Raw genomic sequence first — 27,765 nt, 5'->3', positions numbered from 1 at the left:
GCTATGTTTAATTGCAATTACCTTGTACTTAGACGTTTCTTTTTGATTTGAGGGCACATATATGACATAAGCTGTTTCCTAAGCTTGTACCTTCATCTTCCCAGTTTGTAATTGGGGAAAAAAAAAAAAAAAAAAAAGAGAATGATGAGGAACTGCATGCTCTCTGATGGGTGAGAGCAAGGTGCAAAACATGTCCTGCTCCATCCCTCTGCACCTTGCTGTTATTTCTGCACTCGCTTCTCTTGCAGATATCAAGGCACAAATGGTGAGAATGCACTGCTTTATTCAGTCCTGCTTTACCACTAAGAAAATTATCAGCAGGGCCAGAGTCTTCCACAGAGATGCTTCATTGTGTAATAGCCTAATTTAAAATAACAGTGCCTTCCTGAGATTTTTCATAGGCAGTGTTATGTATTCAGGGCTTAAATCAGTGGCATCTAAGGACTCTGTGTTACGTCACAAAAAACAAGGGTTAGAATAGTATTGAGGTTTCACATGGGCTTGGCAATGCAGTGGTGGCCATGAAAGGATGACTTTTACTAGAAGTAATTAGAAAGTGAAACAGGAGTTTGCTCATGGTTCCCTAGTTCTACTGGAAAAAGGAAGTAAGTGAGGTAACTGGCTGAGAAATATTGCTTTTTTTAAAGCAACTTCCACCATTTGTATGCACAAGAATACAGGTGTTAAGAAACATGGGAAGTGTTACCTTTTTAACTGCTTCCACCATTTGTATCAGCAATAATGTAGAATGTAAAGATATATATTTCTCTTGATCAGATCTCTTGTAATGTATAAGAAGGTGTTTACCACTTTCCTGTGTGAAATGTCATAATAAGCCAGTATAATGCTAAAAAACAGCAGTCTTTCTCACCAGGATCCCAAAAGTAATAAGCTCTTGCATAGCTGTCAGCCATTAAATGTGACATATCATAAGAAACCCAGTTAAATTCACAAGGCATCTACATTGCTCGTTAAAATGAAAGGCAATTGGTATGACTTTAACCTGGGAGAAAATGAAAGACAATGTTTGCCACATTCCAAAATCTATTCAAAATCTGTTCCAAAATCTACAAAGTGAGGGACAGAAGGGATCTATTGGATCAAGTGTTCCATTCTAGTGCAGATCTGGTACAGTCCTACAGCCTGTCACATTTGCTTGTTTGTTGGCTTTTTTTCCTGGACTAGTTTTAAGTATTGAGAGAAACAAAAGCTATAATGGGGCCCTTGCCTTCCTGTTCTGTGCTGTGGAACTTCTGCATATTCAGCTTAAAACTGCAAGACCTGTATTGCACGATGATGCTTTATGACTACAGTGAAGTAACATCAGCAAAGTCCTTTATACCACTACAGATTCCCAACTCTTTCTATACATTTTTCCTCCAGTATGTACTAGCTCATATCTATTTGTATTAAGGTCTATCGTATGCTTATGCAATTAAATGCCTGTGAAATGAAATGCTTAAGAAGAAAGAAAATTGGAAAAGAAGAGGCAACAAACAACTTTTGACACCATGTTAATACTTTGATGTCATTATCTTGTGGATGAAGGAACTGCAGAGAGCTTTTTGTCACATTTTGGTGACCCAGAAAGTTGAGTTTATATTAGTGCGCAGCTGTAGGCAACGGACTGCTGCCAGCAGAAATAAAAGTAGTAATAATATCACCATGGCCAAAGAATGGAACAGTTGCATTCAAGGCTAAACTTTTCTATATGAAGTCTGCAGATGTAGTTTTAAGAATATATAGGCTATCTTGCCAGTACCTGTGGAGGGATGGGTACCCACGTACTTCTGTTTTACAGGGCCCAGCTTTGCTCTTTCCTATGGGGCCGGTTGAGTCGTGGCCTTTTTGCTGTGCCTTTTCTTAATTTTTTTAATGTGACTTCACTAAAGCAACGGTGACTCTTATGGTATTACTCATACCATTTCATGTTCTAATCCAAGCATACTGGACTTGGCTTTACATGGCTCTTATGTATGGCCTCTAATCCAAGGCCATACTTTCAGTAGGAGATTGAGCCAGATAATCTCCAGAGGTATACATTTCCACAGTTTGCCACATATGAAAAGGATATTTTAGGCATATTAAGAAATGTAAATCTTGGGCTTTGCTCATAAATGGTAGTTATGCTTAGAAATCCAACAGTCCTGGTCTCAGTTAACATTCAAAGCCATGTCTCATGCTATGTCATCCCAAGGACTGATTATGGCTTTGTGATTTCACCACTATGGATTGTATCTTCTACTGGCTCCGTTGCTTTGGATACTTTGCTTCTGGCAAGAAATTGGACTGTAAGTGCTGGAAAATCCATATTTTGTGTGAAGTCAGTCTTCAGATGTGGAAAGACATGCAGTCATAAGATGCGATTGCATTCACTTTTAGCGAGGGGTCAAGATGTAAATCTTTTGGGCAGCTTAAGGAACGCGTACATACTAATGTGAAATGTCCCCAGTAACAGCCACAAGAGCCACTTCAGAGAGATACAGCTGAGCAAAAGCCTTGGCCAGGCTCTGTGAGGTCCACGTCACAGGCAGTCGATGTGGATCTGCCAGCCTTCGGTCGCAGCTTTTAACAAGCTGTCAGAACTTGCTAACGCTGCTTTTAGGTCATTGTGGCAATTCCCTTTACTGTTTGCAGTTGATGTCTCCTAAATACAAGGTTAGTTAAAAATGAAAAGATTAGTCTTGTTTCTGTGAAAGGCATGAACGCTTTTAATCTTAATTTCTTACCCATCCTTCATGAAGAACGTGCTCCACGTGAATATCTACTTCTCTATTCATCTTCTACAGTCTATTAGCTACTTGACGACGGGCTGAATTATTAAAAGGGGGCAAAGAAAAGGAAAAAGAACACATTTAAATACATTTTGACCTCTTGATTAGATAAAATCGTCACTTTACTATGTAAGATTATAAAATCCAACATCCAAATTTATCTGTTTAAGCTTAGATCAAACATCTTGATGCCTAAGCACCTTTACAAACCTCGGCTTTGTTATAAACTGAAACGATTTCTGCTAGCACTTCAACTCTTATAATGCCTGCACGTGTGTTTTTTCTTCTGTTGGCATGCCCAAGGCTGCTGTGCAGAGCTATTAAGGAGGAATGGCTGTGGTGGAGATAAATGTAAATCCAATGGAGTTGCTATGTGCTGCCCTGGCTGTCGCACCCTATGCTGAGATGTCAAAGACATGGAGAATACAGCACTCATCACCTATGGAAGTTACCCCAAAGTAGGGAAGTGAGGATTATGATGTAGTCATGAGTCACTGTTTGGAGGTGAATGTGATGCAATGGGGTGTTATGACAGCAGCACTAAGTGCTGGGCACAGAGGGCTCTCGGAGGAGCTAATTGTAACAGGGGTCTCACAGGGGCTGCACTACCAGCATCTGTTCTGCTGAATTCGGAAATGGAGTAGTGGTGACAGATAGCACTCAAGATGGAGAAAACGCATTTAAATCAGTGAATGAGACAAAAGTGAGAGCTACTATTGTATTGTACTGTAGTTGTTTGTATTTTTTCACCAAACTGACCAAGAGGTGACTTGAAAGTATAATTTACTTAATTAAAGCAATACGAGGCAATGGATGGGTAAACTGAGATGGGATCTGGCATTTTGCATTGTTGAAGGGCCCAGATGGTTATAAAGTTGTCCTTCCTTCTTAAGTAGAAGTTTTATTAACGATTACTGAAGCCAGCAGCATATATGCCAAGGAGGAAGTAACTAAATTTTAATTAGTTTCAAGAGCTTCTTCAAACTTTTTGTATTGTGTCCATGTCTATCTGTGTGCATGTACATATATACCTTTATTGGAGTGAAATTAGAACAGTGGGTACTGTGGGATATCTATGTGATACTGCCTGCAAAATAATGTTTTAGTTTAAAAAATACATTGAAATCCTCTGGTATTTGAGACATTTGAATATTGGGAAAATATTTGGAGGTCACCGTTAAACTAATATTCACTCACAGTAACCAGAATGGATTAATGTAAGCAGTCTTAAAACTAAAGACTATTAGAAGTATTTACTTTCAATTATTAAATATTAATTGAAATGCTGTGATGAATGAATTCAGCCTACCTAGTGTTCTCACCTGACCTTCTGCTTATAAGCAAGTTAGCATACAATAGCCTAGAATAGGAGATTAGTATGCATGCACATGTATATATGTATTATATATATAAAACAAGATATAATTAGGTGAAAACTGTTCCGTACAGTGTGGAATTTATTGTATAGAAAGTTGAGGAGCTACACAGATGATGCTAATTGATTCTTCAGCCTGAGAATATGCTCAGCAGTAGTGACGGTAAGGACAGGAGAAATGTGAAATATGGCACAGCAGATTTTACTTTGGCACACACCTGCTAAACACGAGGAGTCCGATTTTTGGCTGATGTCAACCAATAGAAAAAGCTGCCTTCAGAGGAACTACGCTGATTTACATCAGCCGAGAATCTGGCCAGGGACATTACTGACTTGGCATTATGGACACAGCAGCTGGTGCTGACTTGTTAAGAACAAAGGACCACATGCCAAAAAGCCCATTAGAAGGGGCTCCTTTGATGTTTCACTTCATCTGGTATACATTTAAAACGGTGGAGGTTGTCAATTTTCTTTAGTCTAGACGTTCTGTGTCATTGGATCTGTGTCGCACTGCAATGTGACCTTAGCATGCTGTATCAGATGCTGAGAAATTGAGGACTCGGTCAGTTCCATGAGGAATTGCCAGTCCTCAGTTATCAGTGAGTGCAGAAGGTGCACTGAGCCTTGTATGCAGCCCCCAACCTGTGTAATGGGCAAATAGCAGCTGCCTCTTCTTACCTTAGAGATTCTTTATTCGTGTTTAGGAGGATGTACTCCTAATTATAGTACCTGAGTATGCACCCCTATATTCGTCTTCAATCCTTGTTTCAAGCATCAGTTGCCCCTTCATCTGGTTATAAACTGAAATGATTTCTGCTAGCACTTCAACTCTTATAATAGCGATGAAAGGAGGGGTGGTGAGGCTTGTTGAGTCTGGGAGGAAAAACAGTGGAACCGTAGGTGGGTATTCCTCCTTGTTCTGCTATTTAGAGTAACTCCAATATTCAGAGGAGTGGTGGGCCTTCTGTCCCGTTGCATGGAAACGTAGCTGATGTAGGAGACACAAACCATAGATGCAAGCAAGAGGGCAAGATGAGGCTCAGAGCTGTGTAAGCCCAAGCTGCCCTAGGCTTACATTCAGTGCCAGAACTGACACTTCAGTGGTGGTTCATTAGACATCACAGTGACTATGATTAGAGTGCTTACAGTTTTCTATGGAGCAAATTATTCTTTAATTTATTTTTTTTTCTCTGTGGTTTCAGTCAACATGTAGCCATTGTCTTTTGGAAGTAGTTGTTTTTTGTTCTTGTGGCTCTTATTTTATTGTGGTTTCTCCACCCTACTTGTTTGAATGCGTGAGCGTAAGTTAATGTGACAGGAGTCGAAGGAGCTGCCCACCTTCAGGAAGCATGTCTTTTGCTGATTAAAGGCTAGTTTTATATAATGGGGGTATCAGTCAACCTATTGGACACAAATGACATCATTTCCCTTGAAAACAGAAGGGCATCTGCCCTATTAATGATATTATGAACAGAATTTCCAGAGATGAGAATGATAAATTCACATTATTTTCCCAAAGGCAATCACACTGTTTGCTGATAACCCAAATTAAAGTTAAGCTCTCCTCGTTTGGGTATATGAAAGTTAAAGATTTGATTTTTCCCCACTGTTCCGGGTAGACAGGAAGGAATCATTTCTGACTTTGAGCTGTCACAGTTGGTGAAGGCATGAGACAATTTGAAGTGAAAGAATTTAGAGTAGGCAAGTCCCTTGTCAGTGCTCAGGACAGCCAACAGAGGTCTGGATACTAAAAGCATTAAAAATAATGATTTATTTTTAAAAAGAGGTAGGCTACATGGATTCAGTGACTGCATTACACCACTGGAGTAAAGGACCTAATTTTCCTCCTCTTCACGCTTGTTTTAAAGTAGGTGCAACTCTTCTGCAGTCTGCAAAATGAATGCTTGGCTCAAACTGGCTGTGGTAAATTATCAGAAAGAGCTGAACAACTAGGTGTCTTTGACATGATGAGAATACCAAGTGGTTGATACATTTCTCACCCTGCAAATCACCATTTAAACATTGTGAATCAGCCTGAGTATATTTCTTTAAAGTGACAGTGCAACAGATTACTTTTGGAGTCACTACAATGCAGTCAATACGATCACATGATAGCTTCTAAGATGACATCCTTGAAATCCAAATGCGGATGTCTGCCTCTGAGAATTCCTTGTGTGGGTTTTTCAGAGAACGTCTCCTAAGTACAGCAGCAAATTTTGAAGCATTTTCAATAAGTGGCTCCCCTGATTATTAACAGTGTGAACAGAGATCCTCTCCATCTAAGGACCGGTTGTCTGGAAGTGTTTAGTGTAGCATGGCCAAAAAGACATGACAAGAATAATGATGATTCATTGCACGAGTATAAAATCTAAGATTGATTCTCTTCAATGAGAAAACAATTATCAGGTTCTTGACTAACCTCCAAATTATGAGTGATTTAATGAAAAGGGAACATTTTTCTTTTAATCCTGTCCCAGCACATAGGAAGCAAAGGGGGAAAACGCTAACAAAGTGTACAAGCACTGTTCTCAGCCAGCTGGGTATTGGTAACGCACTGGTGCAACGGTTGAATAAAAAAATGTGGGTGGATTATTTCCTGGCCACTAAAATATTCTGCAGCAATCGCACACTCTCATGATTCAGAGTGTAAGATGATCCCCTGCAGGTGCCAGGCAGGAACGTTTCCTTTTGGCTGCTGTAGTCATTACAAATTACGCTCTTGTTCCACCAAGCTTCTCTGCGCGCCGTAGGAATCGGTGCGTCACATCCTGTCCTAAACACCACACTGCTGTGTATTAGCTCTGCATTTAAAGTGGCGTCCCCTTACTTGATGCTGAGAGTGAAGATCGGTGGAATGTTTGTAAAGTGTGTTCAGAAAATAATTTGGAGGTCACCGGTGAGGGACTTCTTGCTAGGTGCCATTGATGAGCTGCATTTTGGGATTCTTTTCTGTGAAGCCAAGTGTTACACTGCACTAATTTTGCCAATAGCCTTCTGTAAACAAGGTGCTTCTTGATATCAAGAGACTCTTCTTACTTTGAATTGATTATAGATTGGAAGCCTAACAGCTCTTAGGCATGTTTGATGCACTTTCTCTTCTAAGTGATTACGACTTTCTGAAATCAAATATTGATTTCTGCAAAAACAGAAAGTATCTTCTGAGAAATGTATCACAGCTGTCAAAACTATTTTAAAAATCCAAAGGAAATAACTAGAAGACAATCATAGAACCTTAGAATCACGAAGTTGGAAAAGACCTCCAAGTGCATATAATCCAACTGTCCACCTACAACCTGCTAAACCATGTCCCTTAGTACCACATCTGAACATTTCATAGAGTCATGGAATGGTTTGTGTTGGAAGGGACCTTTAAAATCACCTAGTTCCAACCCCCTGCTATAGGCAGAGACACCTCCCTGTAGACCAAGTCCCATGCAGCCTGGCCTTGAAATTTCTTGAACACCTCCAGGGACAGTGACTACACCACCTCTATGGGCAGCCTGTTACCTTCCCTGACCATTATTTCAGAGGAAAAAGTTTTCCTAATAGCCAACCTGAACCTCCCCTGGTGTAACTTGAGGCCAATCCCCCTCTTCCTCTTGCTGTTACCTGGGAGAAGAGGCCAACCCCACCTCGCCATAACCTCCTTTCAGGGAGTTGTAGAGAGCAAGATGATGTTCCCTGAGCATCCTGTTCTCCAGACTAAACAATCCTACTTGAAGCAACTGAGAACCTTGTTTGTTAGTGATAATTTTTTAATCTAGCCTTTTAGCTACTGATATAGCTGAGATAATGAAGCCTCATCCCAGTTGGATAGGGCTGTTTGAAGATACGTTACTACAAGTACAGTGATGTTAACAGAGAATGACAGTGTGACTGATTCTCTTTGGTTCAAACTTGCAAAGTTGTCTTGACTTTGGGTCTTGACAGTTCTGGTATTGCTGCTGGTATTGAGGACAAGGGCCAGCCCTGTTTTTCAGGATCCAGCATCAGATCACTATTTAATGGGAAATCCAAGACCTCGTTAAGTGCTACATTTTGATTAGGGAGCATGGGCACAGCTACAATTTTGTCAGGATTTTTTGCAACTCAGATAGTTTCCATGAATGCTAATGCTGAGCGGTCCTGACACTGCCTCTTGCAAACAAGTCACTGAACAAACATCACAAGGCAGTTTGGGACAGAGGTCTCACTGCTGGTCAGCAGAAATTTTAGTCAAAATATCTGAATTTCTAGCATTCTTTGCTGTCTGCATCTTACTGACTGATTAAAAGCGATGTCCTTTCCTCGGCAGTGATCTGAACGATAAATTATTCTCCCTATCCTCCATGCCTTGACAAACACTGAAATAACTAATAATACTGTCATTGCTCTCACTGTTTCCATTTTTCTGTGTTACGAGCCTGTTGAAATGATGCGGTCTGTTTGCTTATATCTGAGATCGTACAACTTAGCAATGGTAATACTTGATACATGGCAGGAATTGAGTCATCAGTCCTTGTCATCGGGAGTCTTGGTTTGGGTTTTGGTTTATTGCTTGTACAGCCCATTCAACCCTGGGACTATCTCTTAGAAATGGTATCAGCTTCTTCTATTTAAGATACAGTAATTGCTTCTGCTTTCTGCTTGGGTTGTTGGCACTGTCAGCTCCCATCACAGGGGTCAGGGATTTCTCAGCAGCCCAGGAGTGTGGGGATTTTATTAATAAAAAAGAAAAAAAAAAACAGTAGGTGGTCTATAATGTAGAGCTTGCCGGTAGTGGTGATGTCTGAGCTCATTAAGGACGGTAGGGAATCATCACTGAGTCTCCTTTGGCAACCACCTCTTGTCAGGCTTGCTTGGTGGTCATGGAGGGTTTGTGGTGTCGTGCATCTGCTAAAATGAGCTCTGGCCATTTCAAATAAGTACTTTGTCATGAACTGTTAAAAATCCACACTGAAATACTAGGACGAGTATTATATGAAAGTATGAAAAGCTGCTTTATCCTGCTGTAATGTGAAAGGAGAAAAAAGTACTCAGTAACAATGGAAAAGTGTGTGTTTGCCTGAATTGACAATGCTTCCAAGGAAAGGCAAGTTCAACCTGCTGTAATACGAGGTCACTTCCTGTGAGCGAAACCCCCTGAAGGGAGGAAAACGTAAAGAGATACTGTACAGTAAAACAATATGCTCATTTTATTCAGAGGTCAAGGATTCTTCAAAAATACAAATAAGAAAGCAAAAAACCCTACCCTTGGTTTTACAGAATATTTTTTAACTCCGATATCATACGGTTTTCACGAAGTCGTCTAAGAACTGAACCGTTGCCTCTTTGTTTCTTGCATGGAGGCAAAAATGACTTTCCTCCAAATGCAGTCCTTATTTGATTCCGCTTTCTCCTATAAACAGCTGAACTTTTTGAACTAGGATGTGTATTCAGAGCTTTACTAACGGAATCATTCTGCTTTCCCTTCCTTCAAGTTCTGTTCTCTTGTATCTCCCACAGCATTATGCTTGCATGTCTTTGTTCATCAGTTTTAAAGCCTTTCTTCGGTTGGGATAATAGAAAAAACATATATTGCTAGTCATCCAGTTGCAATTCTAGCTATCCTCAGAGGGGAAGATATATTTCCAGTTTGCTGCGTGGGGATTTAGATATATGATTCCAGATAGTCTTAATGAGAGTAACAGCCCTAATTCCCCACACAGTATATTAAAAACGGATCCTGAATGTACAGAGTGAAATTCTGTGATCTTACCTTTCAGTACCTTTGCCTTTTTCTTTTTTGCTTTTTCCTGAGTATCGTTTGCTTCTGGGTTTGTTAGTTTAGGTAATTGACAGCTGCTTTGAGGAGGGGGAGTTGGTCCTTGGAGCCCATGTCTGTGTTGCTTTGCTGTGTTTTCCTGGGAATTGAGGGCACCTGGGTGCACCTTTTGAACTGGAAGGTTAATTCAAGAGAGAGTTAGAGAAAAGGTTTTACCAAACTGGCTTTGTTATTTATCTGATTATCTTCAGTGTCAAACAAGAGCGAGCCGCAACTTTTTCTGATTGCCTTAATTAACCACAAAAAACCTACTGTGAATCTAATAATGATTAAGATTTAGTTGTAATATTTGTGCAAGATCCAAGGTAGACTATTTTCATTCAGAAAGTGATACGTTTTTATAGCAGAATATCTTAAGGAATCTTTTAAAATTCATTATTAGACATCCTTTGGTTACCACAAAATGCTCAGAAGGAGCCACCACCTCTGTGTGATTTCTGACCACGTTCCTGTTTCTGTTCATACCTGCATTTCCTTTCCTAATCTGAGTCTTTGCTGAGAACCCCCAGGCCTTGAGGGCAGAGTGCCACTGGTGGCGTTTCCTTTGGCAGGGAAGGGGTGCAGTGCAGAAGAGAAGGCTGCCTGCACTTGCACTGTATGTAAGAAAATTCCTGGGACTTAATTCCCTGTTCCTGAAAGTTACAGAGCTTGCACTCGGCAGCCAACATGCGCAAGCAGCTAGTCTGGTAGTTAGGGATAAATGACAGACGAGCACTCCAGGCAAAACCAAGTTTTGCTCAAATCTATGTTCTGAGATGTTACACAGGAGAGGTGGCCAGCTTTTGTCCCTCCTCTGTTTTTTGGCACCTTGCAGCCCATGCTTGCTGTCCCAGCAATCCACCCTGGCATTTTGGATAGTGGTGCCCAGCAGCAGCAAATGGCCAATGCAGGGAACACAGCCATGCTTGCTGAACAGCCTCACAGTCTCAGTGAGGAAGCTGTCTGGGTTCACAGCACACACATTTGTTGTACAGACCGTTGCTAGATATGAAAGCAAACGATCTCCTACTGTGATGCTGTTTTGGATGAGTAGAAACACTTTTCTGCTTCCCACTTTTTTTTTCTTCTCCTCTCTGCTTTCTGCTGGCCAATAAACAATTTTAATTTAAAAGATGATTTAAAGAGATAATCTGTTTTCCATTCAAGTTCTTTCTGTGGTTCAGCTGCCCTCTCCACCCCCCTATTTCTGGTATCTTGGCTGCCTTTGTGAAAAGACTTCCTTCTCTGCTGCTCTGCAGTTACTTAATGCTACCTGCTGCTTTCTTCATCTTCTCCTCGTGCTGGCTGCTTCTACCTCTTGCCACAAATGCTCCTTGGTGCCCATCACACCATTAATCTGTCTCAATGTCTTTTCCCTCTGTATGTCACGAAACATTTGCAGAAGCACAGTTTGTAACTGCAGGTACAGGGTCAGTCAGGGGATGGGAGAAGAAAGCGCTGCGTATGTGTGAGCTCCAGCTGAGGGTCTGTACAGAGCTGAGTGCTTTGGGTTTGTTGTATTGACATCAAAACTATTTTCATCTGAGAGAAGGGAGATGAGGTTTGACAAAAGAGAAGGCAAACAGTTGCAAAGTGTGAAAAGCAAGGAGAAAAAAATCAGTTACACCAGAGAGGAGATCTCAGATGCTAGATTGGAGTCTGGGAGCTGGGTGTGCTCTTCCTCGCTTTGACCAGGTTTTCTGTTTGGCTGTGAAATTGATTAGGATGGAATTCATTTAATTAGAAAAAAGTTAATTTTTCTGCCCATGCTGATCTTCTGAGATCCCCCACTAGAGACTCCCTTGAGAAGTTGGCTCTTCCCTGTACTGGCAGTTGAGTTGACAGAAGGAAATGTAAAATCATATTAAACACTTTTCTGACCTTCATGGTGAGGGAAAGGACTAGCTGCTTACCACAATGTCTTTGATTTTCCCCAAAATGCAGGAAGACAAGAATGAAGTATGAATTATTCTGACCATTGCAATATGTAGGAAACTTTGTGGCAAAGATAATTTATTATCTATTAGAATTAGATTTAAGGATAGAGAAGTGGTTTGAAAACACCCTGCGTCTCACTAGCAGGATTTAATATTGCTTAATAAGGAATGGTCTAACATAATGTGCCACTTCATCACTTTTCATGGGATGGATGAGAGAGAGGACAAAGATAGAAGTAATCTTCCTTCACTAAAAAAATTCACTAATTTTTTAATAACTATCAGTCATTTCCTCCTACATAAATCTTCAAGTCTCCAGCCAGCCTGTGATTAGGACAGACCATAAGCAATTTTTGCACAGCATTAAAAAACAAGAGCACTTATGCTGTGCACAGTTGTGTGGGTGCTGACCATTTGGGGACCTCTGGGAGTACTCTATAAGAGCACAGAACAGTTCCCATCTGCTGTTTTTTTTTTTGTCTTCCTCCCACTTGTTGATCCTGCTGCCCTTTCCAAGCTGTCCCCAATTCTTTGCATTTCCTTTCCTGAATTCTGTTTTTTTTCTCCTATTCTGGACACTTCTGTGTGTTCATGTGCCCATGCTTTCAGTTTTCTGGAGTTCTGCTGGCAGCAGTGGTGGTCTGTTGGAATCATCTTTTAGGGTATGTGTAGCATAGAGCTTGCCTGATGAGTTCTGTTGCTTTAGGCATGGCAGAGTCCTGCAGTTGTAGCTGCCATTCAACATCATTCTCATGAAACAGCAGGAGAAAGCATGTCTTGTACAAATCGGACCTTTCTGCTGCTAGTTTCTGCCATGGCTTTGTACAGAGGTAGAAAGTGGACTCAGACTTGTGCAATAGGGGTGGTGCTTATGATGCAGCCACCACACTATGGAGACCTTGAAACGCTTGGACCTTTGCTCTCCTCACAGCCACACCTGGACCCATAGTTTTAATTCTGACCAGGTATAACAAAGCTAAAATCTCTCTGTCCAGTGAATAAGAGACAAGAGAAAGTCATATGTCATATGTTTGTATTAGAAATGCCTTCACTCCTTCCACGCCGCCCATTAGAGTGAATATATATTGCTTAGAATAGCAGCTTAGTTTTATGAAGTATCTCTGATTATTTCGATCATGTTTTGTTAATGTTTTGTTGCAGTACAGCTGCGTGGCAGTCACAACAATGTTTGTATCAGTTACAACTTCTAAAATACATGCCTGAAAACCGTTTTGCTGGAAATAAAAATGATGAGGAACAGAAGGCTGAAAATAATAATGTTCCCATGCTATACATCTTTTTTTCTTGTTTTTCACAGGAAAGCAAATGATGTCTGGAAGCCAGAAGAAGCAGTGCACCATGAGCAGGAGAAGCAAAACAGCCTCTGCCTCTTTTCTGGGTACAACACTGGGAAAAGCAAAAGCAACCACAGCTGACACTGATGGCTCACCAAAAAAGAGCGATCCCTCCAAGGGCACCTCTGCATCCAAAGAGATCCAAACCCAGGGCGTCGTGAAACCAAAAATGTCCATCTCCAACTGTACGTGCAATATAAAAGCTTCTTCAAGAGTCCTCTTAGAAGAAAAAGTTCACAGGCAAAACCAGCTCCTAAAAAGTAAGGTACAAATCCTACTGTGGTTTTTAGGAATATGGTTTCAATAATAAGATGAGATCAGTCTCAAAGAAAAAAAAAGTGAAATAATGGAAAGTCAGTCCATTTTTGTCCAGCTTTAAGTACTGAATATGAGTCATCTAGCAAGAGATCACATCAACTAATCAAACTGTATGCATTGCTATGGTTAATAGAAAACAAAATGAAAATGAGAAAGATGGGTTTACTTTGTGAGGAGATTCAAGAAAATCCCGAGAAAATGTTACGACTGCTGTGTCAATCATTCTCAGCCCAATGAAGAAACACTGTGAGGTTATTTTACAACCTTGTTCGGTTTTACTTCTGCAATCTCCTTTTCTTTTTCCTGTGATACGACAGCCTGAACTATCTGGGACACAGTCATAGCATGAAATGTCTTGTTTGGAGAGATTTTCATGGAAAGAAAAAGGTTTCACGATTGCTTATCAACAAGGTTCCAGCACTTAAAACATACTTTCTTCGAATTCAGCACTATGTGGATGTCTTCTCGTGTTTACTCAAAAAGCTAAAATGGAGATGGCACAGGAAGTTGAATTCATGCATGGAGTTTTGCAGAAGACAACTGGTTATAGGCAGCGGGTTATAGGTAGATTTGTGTTGGTGGTGGTGGCAGTGGCTGTTTTGTAGTCAGGTAGGGAAACCATTTTTATTACTGACTATAACGCTACTAAACGTAACACCTATTCAGGTGAGAGCAGCTCTTGCTCTGCTTTTGGTGCCAGAAATTAAACCGTGCCATTTCATTAGCTGGAAATGTCTTTGTTTTATGAAAATGAAGCATCCACTCAGATCTGTTAACGTTAATTGACACCTCTGAAAACTAGACTCACTGAGGAGCTTAATTTTCATGTCACAGGTTTCAACTTTTTTTTGTCCAAAATGAGTTATGCTAAGAAGAACAATATTAGAGAGGAAGAGCAGCTCAAGCTTTTATAAGGCGGATGTACCCCAAACAGATTATTTTAACTTTTCTTTTTTCTAAGTACAATATAATATGTACAATATGTCATAAAGAGGAAAGTACTTTAAGCTTATTGTAACCAAAAATTGAAATAAAACAGTAATGGGCTTTATTCCCAGATGTTTAGTTCTAGAAATCAAATTATTTGGCAAGGAAGAAGTACTTCAGTGTGACTTCTCAAAATAGTGCATATGGACCTGAAGTTAATTTGTTATTTTTGATTATGTCTAATTCTGTCACTTTTTTTAAACGTATCAACTGTCTGATTTTTGAGTTCATTCCCTCTTTCGACCCTAACTAGTGCAGAAAATATCAGTTGTAGAGCAATAAAGCATAATTCTAGGAGTGGAAAATCAATGTTTTTCTCGATTCGGGACTTTGCGAATGGACAGCTTTCATAATAATGTGCTATAATGCATATTAAGCCCTGGTTTATTAGTTTTCTTCATGGAGTCATTCCACTAGCTAATGAAAATGTAGAAGTGATAGAAAGCAAACCATATTATCAGCAAAGTAAAAACAAGAGTAGGGTTTATGAAATCCTCAGTACGGCCCAAGAAAAATGTTATGTGATTAAGGCCCATAACAATACGTTATTTCATGCAGTCTGTGCAATAAATTGAAGTAAACTGTGAGCTGCAGAGGGATGTCTTCTGCTTTCTGTGATGTAGCTGTGTTTAGAAGCGTCTTGCTTTCGGAAGGTGGCTACCAGCAAACGGAGCTGAGCATCAGAGCGCTGTAATTACACCTCTGTGCCATGTCTGGCTTAATGTGAAAGCTACTCTGGGTGTCACAGGGCAGCGAGTAGCACCCATGATTAGATTTGATCTATTCTGCTTAATGAGGCCTATTAATAATACCTCGGCATTCTTATTTCTGAAATTGCCCTCTCTGTCTAATGAGGTGGAGAATTCAATAAAAAATTAACCGCGCGCTCTTAATGAACTTTTAAATCTCTTGAAGGTGATCGCCAGTCCCGTGGTTCAAGTGGCAAAATGGAGAAGGAGGAGGAGCAGGCGCAAGCCAGCCAGGAAGCCCTGTCCTCAGCCTGCTGGCCAGGTGGCACTTATGGGACACACAGCGTGCTCATGGAGCCAGGTGTTGGCTCCGAGCCTGAGAAGGGTTCACCAGCCCCACTGACACTGCAGGTAAAACACCCGTTTGTTGTTGGTGTTAATGTGGGCTTTGAGAGATTTCTTTTTTCCTGGATGATTGTTGCTTCCTGGGAACTGGCTGTGGGTAGAAGTTGGCATTTCCTTCGCTGTTCTCCTTTCGGGTGAATTTTGGTCACTTTCATTAGTTGCTGAGACTAGTTGGGGCTGCCTTACTCATGGCTAGGATCCAGGATTGCACCAAGCCCCAGCAGCAGACCTGCTTTCCTCCTGGTCCAGTGCAAGTTGCAGATAAACCTTTGTTCTTGGTCTCTGTACTGAGACATTCCCAAACTTTGACTGGAAAACGCGATCCTTCTGGATCATCCACAGGAGTATCTGCATGATAACCTAAGTAAATGGAAAAGTTTGTGAACAGACAGTGACAAGCTACTTCAGGCATGTGGTGAGACAAAGAAATAGGCAAAATATCAAGAACTTGAATACGGATAGCATAAAAGTAATTTGAAACCTCTCGGATAAGTCTTCTAAAAGTGTTCTTTTTCCCCAGAAATTTTCTCCTTTACGTGACGAGGAAAGGTGCATGCCAGAGCACCTTTCTTACAATGAAAGGGAGCAAAGGCAGATAGGAAGGCCGTTTGTGAGCTTTTTGTACAGGGAATCTCTTACCGAACCTAGCTAGATGAATACCACAACTTTTTTCTTCCTTTTTCTAAAACAAAGTGGTTTCTCTGTTTTATTTAGGAAGCACTAGAAATCCATAAGCCTCACTTCATTTCCCGTTCGCAAGAAAGGCTGAAGAAACTGGAACATATGGTGCAGCAGAGGAAAGCCCAGCAGAGTGATGCACCAGTGAGCACACCCCGCAAGCTTTCCTCAGCATCCACTTCAAACAAAAAAAAGCAATACACTGTTCCTGACCCACTCAGCGGTAAGTTATGTTGTGACCAGTTAATGGGTCTGGAGCTGTTCTTCAAACCTTGACTCGTGTCTAACATTTCGGTATTGATGGGAGCAGACGTGAAACCCGCTGCTCCTATTTCCACTGTCAGTCGTGATGCTCAGAGAATGAGGTCTCTGAATTGTAAGGATAGGGTTAGTGAGCAGGTGTTATCTCTGGTCCATGGCAGCCTTCCTTGGCCACGTTTTGTCATTACCACAAACAGTTGTGTTCTTCAGCATGATACGAGTTGCTACTTGTTGTAGAGAAGCATCACTGACATTTTGTACCTGTCGCAGCTCACAGAAAGGCTGGAGTGGGGAGTCTCAGGTAGGAGGACGGGTGGTGTTTGGGTCTTAGCAGCATCGTGTGTAGTCTCACCACTTGACACGTGAAGCCCTCAGCATTGAGCTGGTGAAGGTGGGTTTGTCTGCCCAGCAGCTGGATGCAAGGCATAAATTGATGCATCTAAACTCTGCAACATCCTAATGATTAGGCTGTTTTATTGCCCTCAATATCCAGGAGCTCCCTTACAACAGCATCCCTGCAAATCTTACCTAAACACAACATGGTAAACAAATCACACGCAATTTTTTTTTTTTCTTATTAATTGCCATCTGGATTTTCCTTAATTCAGTTAACTAATTAAAAAAAAAAAGGCTATTTAAATTACTTTTTGGATTTAAACTTGTGGCTCTTTACAGCCACGTTATTCTACTGAACAATAAAACATCTGAAAACATTAAATAGCCATATTACAGTTAAGGTTGTCTTCATCTCTTCTTCTGACAAAGCATGATCAAGCAAAAATCCCCCTATCATTGAAAAGATGATGATAGGCAAATGATTTGCAATGACTGGTAACACCTGCCAAGTCTTTCAATGAGGAAGTGATGGAATTCCACAACTTCGTGGTCATTAAGACTACACCAGCTCTGCTTATACCCCTCAAAACAATTTTATTTCCCTTGGCATGCTTTATATTGGGGAATAGTATTTTCTATCACTACATGTATGCCGTTTGATGTCATGTGATGGAACCTATCTTACATACATAATGGGATTTATAGTAAGAGCTAAATAAGCACATGTAAACAAAGCAAAGAAGATGAAGTACCTTTTAAAGAGTTGATAAAATTCATTCAGCACTTCAATTATCCAGGGTTAATTACTTTGGATTCGAATGGCTCGGGGATGCACTGCTCAGCTGCAGTCAGTTTGGGGCTCTGTGCCAGCCCAACTGAGCTCCCTCACTGGGAAGAGTTTGTCATTCTGCTCAGAAGAAGTGGCACATATCTCTTTCTTTGGTTGTCATCTTAAAAAGCCCCCCCAAACCTCTCTGTAAACACTTGGTGATACAAGAAGTTGAAAGGTTAAACCTCTTTCTTCTTAAATGATGATTAATTTTTATGCTTGTTTAATGAGCAATAAAAGCATAAGATTGAAATATGTTCATTAATCACTCAAGTAAATTACTATTTCCCTCTCTTAGTGGTTGGTCATTAAAGATAAATTTGTCTAAAGAGAATCTTTAGTTTCCATAACTCATTTGCCTTCACGTAGCCAAGTGTAATTTCCTATTTGTAAGATCTTAATATTTTTGTAATGACAGAAGTGTCATGAGTCTGTTGTTGGAGCGTAACTGTAATTAATGCTGTAAATCCTAGATTGCTGATAAAGCACAACTGTGTGGGCTGCAGTTCAGAGGGCTGTGTAGGAGTGTTCAGAGCATATTTAATTTGCTCTGAGTCCTGACATTTGGTATTTTAGGACTTCTCCTCGTGGATGCTATTGTGCAGAAGGATTAGTATCACTAATGAGTCCCAGAGTATGGGATCTTTGTTTAGTACAGATGTTCCTGAATGTTTTGGCCATGCTCCCTCTCACAGAAGAGCCAAGGGATTCCCCTGTGTGCTCACCAAGGGTGCTGGCTGCCTGTGTCCTGCTAATGTCTCTGATGATGAAACAGTCTGTCCCACTGGGGTCATGGCCCTTACGTTTCCTTCTGCCTGTCCTGCAGGTAGAAAGGAGGAGAAGTTGTCATTTGTTGTCATCATTACTCTGTATTATCTGAAAGGCTATTTTAGCATGTAAAATGTGCCTTTAAAGCAATGAAAATTAAATAATAATAATTAAAAAAAGGAGAATGCAGCTATAGTTCAGATAACAAATGCAAATCCAGTTTGGTTGAGAAGTGGACAGCAAAATCCTGGCGACTTGAAGATGCCTTTTCACATATAACCTGGAGCAAGGGAGGCTGTGGGTGCAAGCAGCCATGTCACTCCTGGAATGTCACCTCCAGCCCTGTTCCAGTGCTTAAACTGGATCAGAGCTGATCTATCAAGCACTTCATTTCCTTTTATTGTTTAAAACTAGGATTCCCTCTTTGGGTTTTCATTACATCAAATGGCTGCTCCAGCTCATAAAGCACAGCTGTGATCAGGAGGCAAGGTGGGAGATGGTGAGAGAGCAGCATCACCTCCCTTGCTGCCAGCTTCTCATTTTTATGGCTCTGCTGGTACCCAGCCCTTCCCAAAGCACACTCACAGGCTGCTTGTGTACCACACCTGCAGCAACAACACCAAACTGGCCGAGCAAAGGCAACATGGCAGCATACATCCCTGTCTATGGCACTGTTTCATAGGTAGCTTTTATGCCTGAGAGCCTGGGGTTTGTGTAGGGCACAAAGCACCTGGAAAAGGACAAATATCATCCTATATCTGGTAGATAGCCTGTAGATCCAAACACAGAGCTGAATGCCGTATCCATCTCTGGGTACGTTGCTTGTAAATTGGTTGTGGTGCAGGAGCAGCTGTGACACCAGACCAAGCTGTGGACACAGGTTGGTGGCTGTGACATAGGTGGTGTTGCTGCAGCCCAAGCAGCTGTTAGATGTCAGCATCTTAGAAGTCACAGGATCTGGGCACCAAACACTTCTGAGTGTGCAGGACAGTGGCTTTGCCACCTCCTCACAGCCCCTGGTATTTCAGCTGGTACTATTGCTGATGTTCCTCCCTCCTGTTCATCTGAAAAGTCCTGCCAAATCCAGCCCACCTGCAGGCATCTTTGTCTCAAAAGCAATCTGCTCTTTTACAGTTTGGAAACACCATTTGAAATTAAGAACCCAGGAGGGTAAAATGATGACCTGGAAATGTGCTTAAGTACACAGCACAGTACTGATGGCAGCCCCAGGCCTCAGGGTGTGATCCTGTGGTTGCTTCTTTTCCATCTGATAGCTTCCTCTTTTCTCTTGTCTCTGGGATGTGTGGAGAGGTCTTTATGGCTTTGAGGGCTCACTGCCAGCACACCCTCCTGCATTTTCCAGAGATCTTTTTCATAACGGTTTGTTGTCTGAGGAGTGTAATTTCCACTGAACCCATTGGAGTGGCCCCAAGCACTGATTGTAGGCACATTAGTGGCTGGGCAGGAGGAGCATTTCTGAGTACCTTCAAGGCGCTCACAGAGCAGCACACTGCAGCATACACACCACAAGCATCGTCAGTAACATCAGTTATCCCGTTCATTTTCCACCCCTGGAAGACATTCGCTGGCCTACTTCCCCATATGCAGTCTATGCAGAAAGCAGTCAAGGTGGGACTGCCCCATCAGACAGCAGCCAGCTCTTACTTGGGTGTAAATGGGGGTGGAACTGCAGCCTGAGATGTTTCTCTTCTGCACTTTGTAAAGTCATCACTGTTGTGCTTAATCTCTCCAAAATCAATTTGTTTTTTTACTCCTGACTTGCATCTTTTATATCAATGTCACCCAAAGCAAAGAGCCATGACCACCAGAAATATTTTTCTGATAGATTGTTCCATCAGCCTAAATGTCCTTATTAATAACATGAAATTATTAGATATCCAATGTTTTCACAGTGTTGTTACAACTTAGAGTTTCTTGAAGGAGAAAGAGCTGGCATTCAGCTTCATTTCCATATAAATACCAACATCTGTGCAGCTTGCATTTACCTTCTCATCCTCAAAAAAACTCTGAAATCCAAGTTGTTTACCATTTTTAACTGTAATTCATGAACAAGACCTTACAAAATGCTGAAGGTAATCTTAGAAAAACAGAAATATTTATCCCACAGAAGACATTACCGTCACAAGAGCGCTTTGAAGGCAAAGAACCTGCAACTCTTGTGCTAGCCTTTGTGCTGGGTAATGTGTACTGCTACATTTCAAGTGTGCTAATTAGTCCAAGATAGACTACTCTACTGTTGACTATGTCGAACAAATTAGAGATCCCACTGTGACGAACTGAATAGAAACAATGTTCAAATAACTGGATTTAAATCTCAAAAACCGTAATGTAATTACTTCAGTGACAGGACTACCAGCTGTTTATAGGCCTTTAAATCTGCATAATGAACAGCCTTCTGATCTTAGAGTACACAAGCACTTTCAGAGGTTTAAAAAATTTTCTCAGGCATGTATGGGTTTTTTCATACCTTCCATTTTGCTTTCCTTTGGGAGTGTGATGGTTGGTTGGAAATGGCATCGTAAGTGGAAAGGCAACCCCTACTGATGTGCCTGCTGTGTTTCTTTGGATTTGCATCCAGTATTATTCCAAATCCTGTATCTTTAGTAATGTATTGGAAACAAGTTTATACTTCCTTACCCATGCTTCTAAACCTTTCTAAGTAGCCTTACTGTAATGGCAGAAGCCTGGAGGGCAAGGATTGCTGTTTGTGTTTTCAAAGTGCTGGATTCACAAGCAGCTCTGCGCCAGGGAGGTTATTATTTGGACTGCATATTCAGTGGGGAGAGAAGATGGCAATTGGAGAACATGCCCTAAGTGTGCAGCTAGCAATTCCTGCAGCTGTAAAAGTCCATCCTTGTGGCCTTTAGATGCCATTGGTGGCTGATGAAATGTTTGCATCCACCTGCACAATTCTGCTTGCGTATGACTTCAGGTTTGCCATTTCTCAGGTTTCTTTTCCCTGTCAATATTCATAGCTGGCAGTAGCACTGCTGATCCTGTTGGCACCTGGCCACTTGGTTAAGGCTGACAGTTCTGAATAAAGATTAAGCTGCAGTCGGTAATTGAATTAGGAAGAGGAATGACCTATTTTTATGATATTATTATTCATCATATTGATTGCGGCAGCGCCTGTGAGTCACATAGACCTAGGCAGCACCTTGCAGGGCACTGGCTTCGGGGGACATAGGACCCTCTGTGACAGCAGGGAAGGACGTAGGTGCAGGGAGTGGGGCATGTCCCCTCCGTGCCCTCATCCTTGTGAACGGTGGGGAGAGAGCCAGCATCTGTGCAAGGTGATAGTAACAGGAGAGGAGGAGGGAAGGGGATGGGAGAGCTCAGGGAGATGAGCAAAAAGGGCAATTATAAGCAAGACTGAGGTCAGAAGCCTTTCAAAGTATGTTAGATCACATTGCCAATTAGTATCGAGTAGAGGAAGTCCAGGCAGCTCTTCGGAAAGCTTTTCAGGCAGATAAAAGCCCTTTTTTGTGGATTTCTGGAGCTGCTTGCAATAGGGGGAGCATCTGAGAGAGGCCCCTCTGCAGAAGGGGTCCACCTCCCGAGGTGTGGTGTCAAGGAAGGTGGAGATAAATTGGGAAATCTTTAAATACGAAGTTTTCTGTGAGGATAATTACAGCGTTGAAACGACGCACATTGTAGCGGGTAACTTACAAAGTTCAGTCGGTTTGCTGTGGGATAATTTCATTAAGGTCCTGAAGTAGCCAAATTGAAAACTGAATTTTCAATGATGGATTTTTTAATCGAGGAGTAAAAGGTCAGATTTGATCCATGATTAGAAACTGAAACTAAAGAAATCAAGATTGAGAAGCTGTTGCAAGTTTTACCAAAGATGAAATAAACCTTTTGATCAGTTTACGTAGATCTGTCATGGTTTCTTCACTAATAATGTGGCTTTTTTTAAGGAAACTGTGGGCTCTTCAGTGTTATATGCTTTAGTCAAACAAGAATGAATGAACAAATTAGGAAAGCCAAGTGAGATGCTAATTAATTTATTTTTTTTCTGAAGTAGTCTTGATAGCTGTAGTGTAGGTCAGACACAGAGAGTTGGAAAACCCACAAACCACCTGCCTGTGGCTCCTCTTGGGAGAAGGACCATTGTTCAGCTTCAGCATTTCCCAGAGATGAGCAGAATGTCCAGGCACTCTTGCCATCAAACCTTTAACTAATGGCTTATTGCATTTTCTTATAGCAAAAACTCATCTGTTGACTGCAGATGAAGTCATTTATTGCCTGAAGTCATTGACATGCAACGTGCAAAACTGCCTACATCTCTGGGTGTGGGTACTAGTTCATTTCTCTGGATGAATTCACTGCCAAATGCTATGGGCATGCTGAGCTGAATGTCACCTTGGCATTTATCTTAGACTCAAGGTTAATTTATTTCTTTGTGGACTGTTGATGTGAGAAGCAGTGTTTGAAAAAAAAAAAGCCTAAAGTATCTTAGAACTTCTCTGGGCAAATGGGTTTTTGGTGACTGATTTTTTTAGTTGAGTGAAAATCAGCTGCAGTAGAGAATCATCATTATCATTGCCTGGCTTTTCAGGAACTGGCAACACATCCTCAAAGGATATGTTCTAGCTCCTAACACCTTGAGAATTCACATTTATATTAGGGGAGATATATATACATATATGTTCTGATGGGCAGAGTTTAGCCCTTGATAAATTTCGTCACTCTTAATAACTTCCCAAGCAGGTTTGTTGCTCATCCTGTCTGTGGTGCAGTTTAGTATGAGTTAAAATATATTACACTGTTGACCCATTTAATTTCATTTACAACTTGCTGAAGTAGCTTCTTTCTCCTGCTCTGGAGACCTTGCAGACCACTGTTGCACGTTGCGTCATTGGTGTAAATGCTGGAAGCTCACTGTCTTGACAGGGTTTGACTAAAACACCAGTGAAATGTTTCATGCCCGTCTGTCTGTACTGTTATTCTTTCTTAAGACTGTGTTGCATCACTGGAAATACCAAATATCTGTTTTGAAAGCCCTTCTTGTTTATCTTTCAGCACAGTTTTCTCCAAAAGCAGTACAGGGCTATGAGATCTGATAAGGAACTTTGATAAAATGCAACCTAGAAGGCTGTGAACTTGGGGAATTTTCGACTTTATGTCCAACTTGGGCCTTCATTCAATAAGAAGGAAGTTAATTCGGATCTTCATGGTGTTCTTGGGAGGTTATTATAGCTCTGAATCTGTGCTGCTCCTCCAGATGGAAATATGTGTTCAGTATTGAACATAAAAACAGCAGACACATTTAAATATTGGTTAATTTTCTCATTTAAAACATTTTTATTGATTTTTCAGTTAATTTTAGAATTCTTATCCTAAAATCCCTCGAGGTTTAGCACTGATTTTTTTCTTGTTGGTGATTTTTTTTCTATTATATAGAGACCGGAGAGTGAGCGAGGAGATACCACGCAAACATTTACATGTGTGTAAACTTACCTATGCCTAAACTTTCTGACTCTGTACTGCTTCACAAAGGGTATATTTATAACCAAGGTAGATTGATAATTTTTCTCGGAGGCTTTTCCCCGTGATGCCTTTTTAATCTTGCTTTTGAAACCTTTGACATAGCCACGCATGGAGTTCCCATCCAAATTGCAGACAGAGATGAGTCTGACGCCTTTCAGATCCATTTCTGTATCATCTGGAGAGTGTTAGACACAAAGTGCTAATGTGTCATTAACAGCTTTTATTCAGGGAAAAAAAAAAAAAATGGAGAAAAATAATGCCCATAGCAGCTTTTTTTTTTTTTTTTTTTTTCCTGGAAATCATAGAATCATAGGATGGCTTGGGTTGGAAGGACCTCAAAGATCATCCAGTTCCAACTCCCTGCCGTGATCCTATGCCATTGTCTGGGTTAGAGGATGCCTTGGGGAAGGGATGCGTCCTGCAATCCCGAGCTGCCAAATGAGGTTTGCAGCCTCGAGCAGCAGGGCACCATGCTGGGATCCACACTGGTCCCAGTAAGCTGGTGCCACCGGGTCCCTGCTGCCCCACCAGGTCTGTCTGGGTCACAGCAACAATCTGCTCCTCTGTGTGTAAGGATTATTTGAGCATCCAAGTGTTCATTCCTTTTAAATGAATGAGCATAAAAATGAGCATAAAAACACTACTAAACAAAAGGCAAATTGTATTTTCCCAGTCAGTCGAGCATGTTGCTCGTGTCTACTGAGATGCAATATTAGTGACTAAGAGCAGATAACCACCACGTGGAGGAAAGGCAGTCCCAGTCCTCCTTCAAAATTCGTATCCTAAAAACGGTGCTGGAACAGAATAGAGGCTGCTGCACATCTCCCTTTTATTTTTGCTGAGTTGCAGCAGCATTCTCCGAGGGCAGTTTTCCTGAGCAAGGCGGTAATCCGAGCACAGCTTTGCCTCTGGGTGTAGCCCCATCCCCTGCTTGAGGCTGTTTGGTTGCTAGGACAACTTCCATAAATATCCCCGAAACATTTGGTGTCTTCAGCAGCGGGGAAGCAGACCTGCTGGGGAAGGGGGCTTTTTTGGGTAGCGGTGGCTGGCTTTGCTCTGGGCCAGCGTCTGCACCGGGCAGCTCTGGAACAAATTATTCTCTGTATTTATTTCCTTGCCTTGATTATTGTATTTTGTCTCTTCAGTGAGATGGCAGAAAGAGGCCGACGTGGTGCCTGCTGTGATATATATTATGTCTTCTAAACTTCCTTGGCAAATGGAAGTGCTTAAAGCTTTGCACACATATTTATCTTATACATATGTTCTGCAGAGGCACTTGCAAATACCTTTGCCTCTCGGCTTACCAAGACTTGCAGGGCACCATACCCTGTCCTCTGTGCCGTTTGTGTCCTTCCCAGGCATGCCTTCCCATTCAGAGACCATTTTAGCAAAGATGCTAAAATTACCTATTCCTGGGACCCACCGACTATGAAGATCAGTAATAATTTCCCATGCTGATTGGAATTATCTCAGATACCCTCATAGCTGATCAGCAAAAAGTAATACAATTTTCTTCCTCTTAGTGCTTGGCATAATTACACACCGCCCCGCAAACTAAGTGTAAATTGAAATGGAAATGCTCGTGCCTGGCCAGCTTCCTGGCAGACATCAGCAGGGGATATGGTTTGCTGGATGCATGCAGTTGCCTGTCTGGGTCCTTTGGTACAGCAGCACTGGTGGCTGCTGCCTGGCTGAAAATCAGTGTACACCGCTGCATGTGGCAATGACAGAAGTTGTATGCATTTAAAATTAAGGAACAGTGCTGGTTGCTGTGGGCTTATCCGTCCTTCCCCTTCCACAGGGCAGTCCTGGGATCCAATTCAGCTCCAGATGTAGTTTTTCAGCCTTTCCACCAACTTACAGAGATAAGAATCTGAGCTTAAACCAAGAGAAGTCTAATCAGGAATTTCAGATCATGACTGAGTGAGATGTGAGGCTTAAAATTTCAGAAAACACAGGTTCCTCTGCTTAACTTTGTTTTCCCTCTGCCAGATAACCTCTTCAAACCAAAGGAAAGATTCATTCCGGAGAAGGAGATGCACATGAGATCCAAAAGGTACAAACCACTGGAGTTCAGTCTTCAATCCTATTCTCTGCTGCCTCACACTGGAGGCCAGGTTAGGAGGGCTAGAATGCAGGCCACATTCTGTTTTGAACCGTGTTGCTGTAAACCAAATCCACTGAGCCCATTAGAAGCTTCCCCAGAATTGAGATGCCGCATGGAGGTAACCCATCTCATCTTATTCCTTAGTCCAAAATGAGCAATGTTTTTCAAAAAGTCAGATTTTTGTAACATTACTGTCTATAATTTATTATACTTGTTCTGTGTCACGGATCTACTTTGGGTACTTGGAGATACTTGGTAATGCCAAGAATTGCATTGGAGAGATTTACCAGTTACTTGCAAGTCCCAGGGATGATGTGTGAAGTTAACCTTCTAACTTCATTCCAGGATTTATGACAATTTACCTGAAGTAAAAAAGAAGCAAGAGGAAAAACAGAAGCGGATAATCATCCAGAGCAACAGAATGCGCGTGGAGATCTTTAAAAAGGTAACAATGCACAGTGCGGGTCCATAAGCCTTCTTTGCTGCTTTACAGGATGAGTGTCTGACCGTTGGTTGTAAATCATACAATCATACAATGGCTTGGGTTGGAATGGACCTCAAGGATAATCCAGCTCCAACGCTCCTGCCACATGCAGGGCCACCCTATCCATATCTAATACTACACCAGGCTGCCCAGGGCCCCATGCAACCTGGCCTTGAACAAGGAATGGGGCATCCACAGCCTCTCTGGGCAGCCTGGGCCAGCTCCTCACCCCTCTTACAGTCAAGAATTTCCTTCTGATACCCAACCTAAAGCCTCTCTCCTTCAACTATGATGAGGTAAAGCTCTCGGCCACCAAGCCTTGCTGTTTTGCAGTGGTTAGCATGGTAGTCTTTCTGTCTAGCAAAGCCCACAGCTTTGCAGCAGTGCTCCCAGAGGGACAGGTTCTTGGGAGAGGTCCATGAAGCTCTGGGGTACCTGTGCTAGCATGTGCAAACCCCAAGAGCTGATGGTTCTTAGCATTAGGTTCTGCTTAAGATGTAGCATTAACAGCTGAGCCTCATGCACCTAAGGCGTTTAGTTTTTAAAAATGAGTAATTTATCCTAGCAGAAATCTACCTGAGCACAATTAATCTAGGTGCAGATCTGAGGCACTGCCAGGTGATCCTGCACCATGCCATCCACACCTAATGGCTTTTCCTTGTTGAAGTGCTGTGTGCTCCTCCGTGTAACCACGCTGCTCCTGCCTGAGATGGAAAAGCTATCAGTGCTTTCATTTTGTGAGTAACGTAGCCGGTAGATCTGAGCTGATAGATCTGAGGAGTCTTGTGCCACCTCACAGCATCACTGAAGGTTCCTACTTCACCTCATGATTTTTAACCCCATCTTAAGGCTGTTTTTCTTTCCTTCCCAGCAATTACTGGACCAGCTCCTTCAAAGGAAAACCGAATGACAAAGGATTCTCTTGCCTATCATCGTAATTGGATCTCCAATGCTTTTGACTGTTAGATAAGCCATAAAACTTGCTGTTATCTTAATTACGTGAAGGTATTTTTCTTACCTTTGGCGCCTTATATAAAAAGAAAGATCATTTATATTTCAATTGAAATTTTAAGGCAACTTTCAAGTAAGCAAGGCAGTCTAAAAAAAGGCACAGCTGTTTCAGAGCATCAACTTATGGTCAGTGTACCCAGAGGAAATAATTTTAA

At 41.6% G+C, this 27,765-nt stretch overlaps 1 protein-coding gene across 1 annotated transcript in view; it reads left to right on the top strand.

Annotated features, from left to right (window-relative positions):
• Positions 1 to 27,509, top strand: part of LOC306947161 ((E2-independent) E3 ubiquitin-conjugating enzyme FATS) — a gene marked incomplete at both ends in the record, with an annotated part of 61,990 nt that extends 34,481 nt beyond the window's left edge. Inside the window, 6 exons of the mRNA XM_079536390.1 lie at positions 13,187 to 13,483; positions 15,444 to 15,628; positions 16,337 to 16,523; positions 26,001 to 26,064; positions 26,461 to 26,560; positions 27,471 to 27,509. Of these exons, the coding sequence (XP_079392516.1) occupies positions 13,187 to 13,483; positions 15,444 to 15,628; positions 16,337 to 16,523; positions 26,001 to 26,064; positions 26,461 to 26,560; positions 27,471 to 27,509 (872 nt within the window). The remainder of the gene's footprint in view (positions 1 to 13,186; positions 13,484 to 15,443; positions 15,629 to 16,336; positions 16,524 to 26,000; positions 26,065 to 26,460; positions 26,561 to 27,470) is intronic.
• Positions 27,510 to 27,765: the final 256 nt, after the last annotated feature.

The sequence above is a fragment of the Tetrao urogallus genome, assembly GCF_951394365.1.
Source record: "Tetrao urogallus genome assembly, chromosome: 5".
Taxonomy (NCBI): domain Eukaryota; kingdom Metazoa; phylum Chordata; class Aves; order Galliformes; family Phasianidae; genus Tetrao; species Tetrao urogallus.
This window is presented reverse-complemented; position numbering and strand designations above follow the sequence as displayed.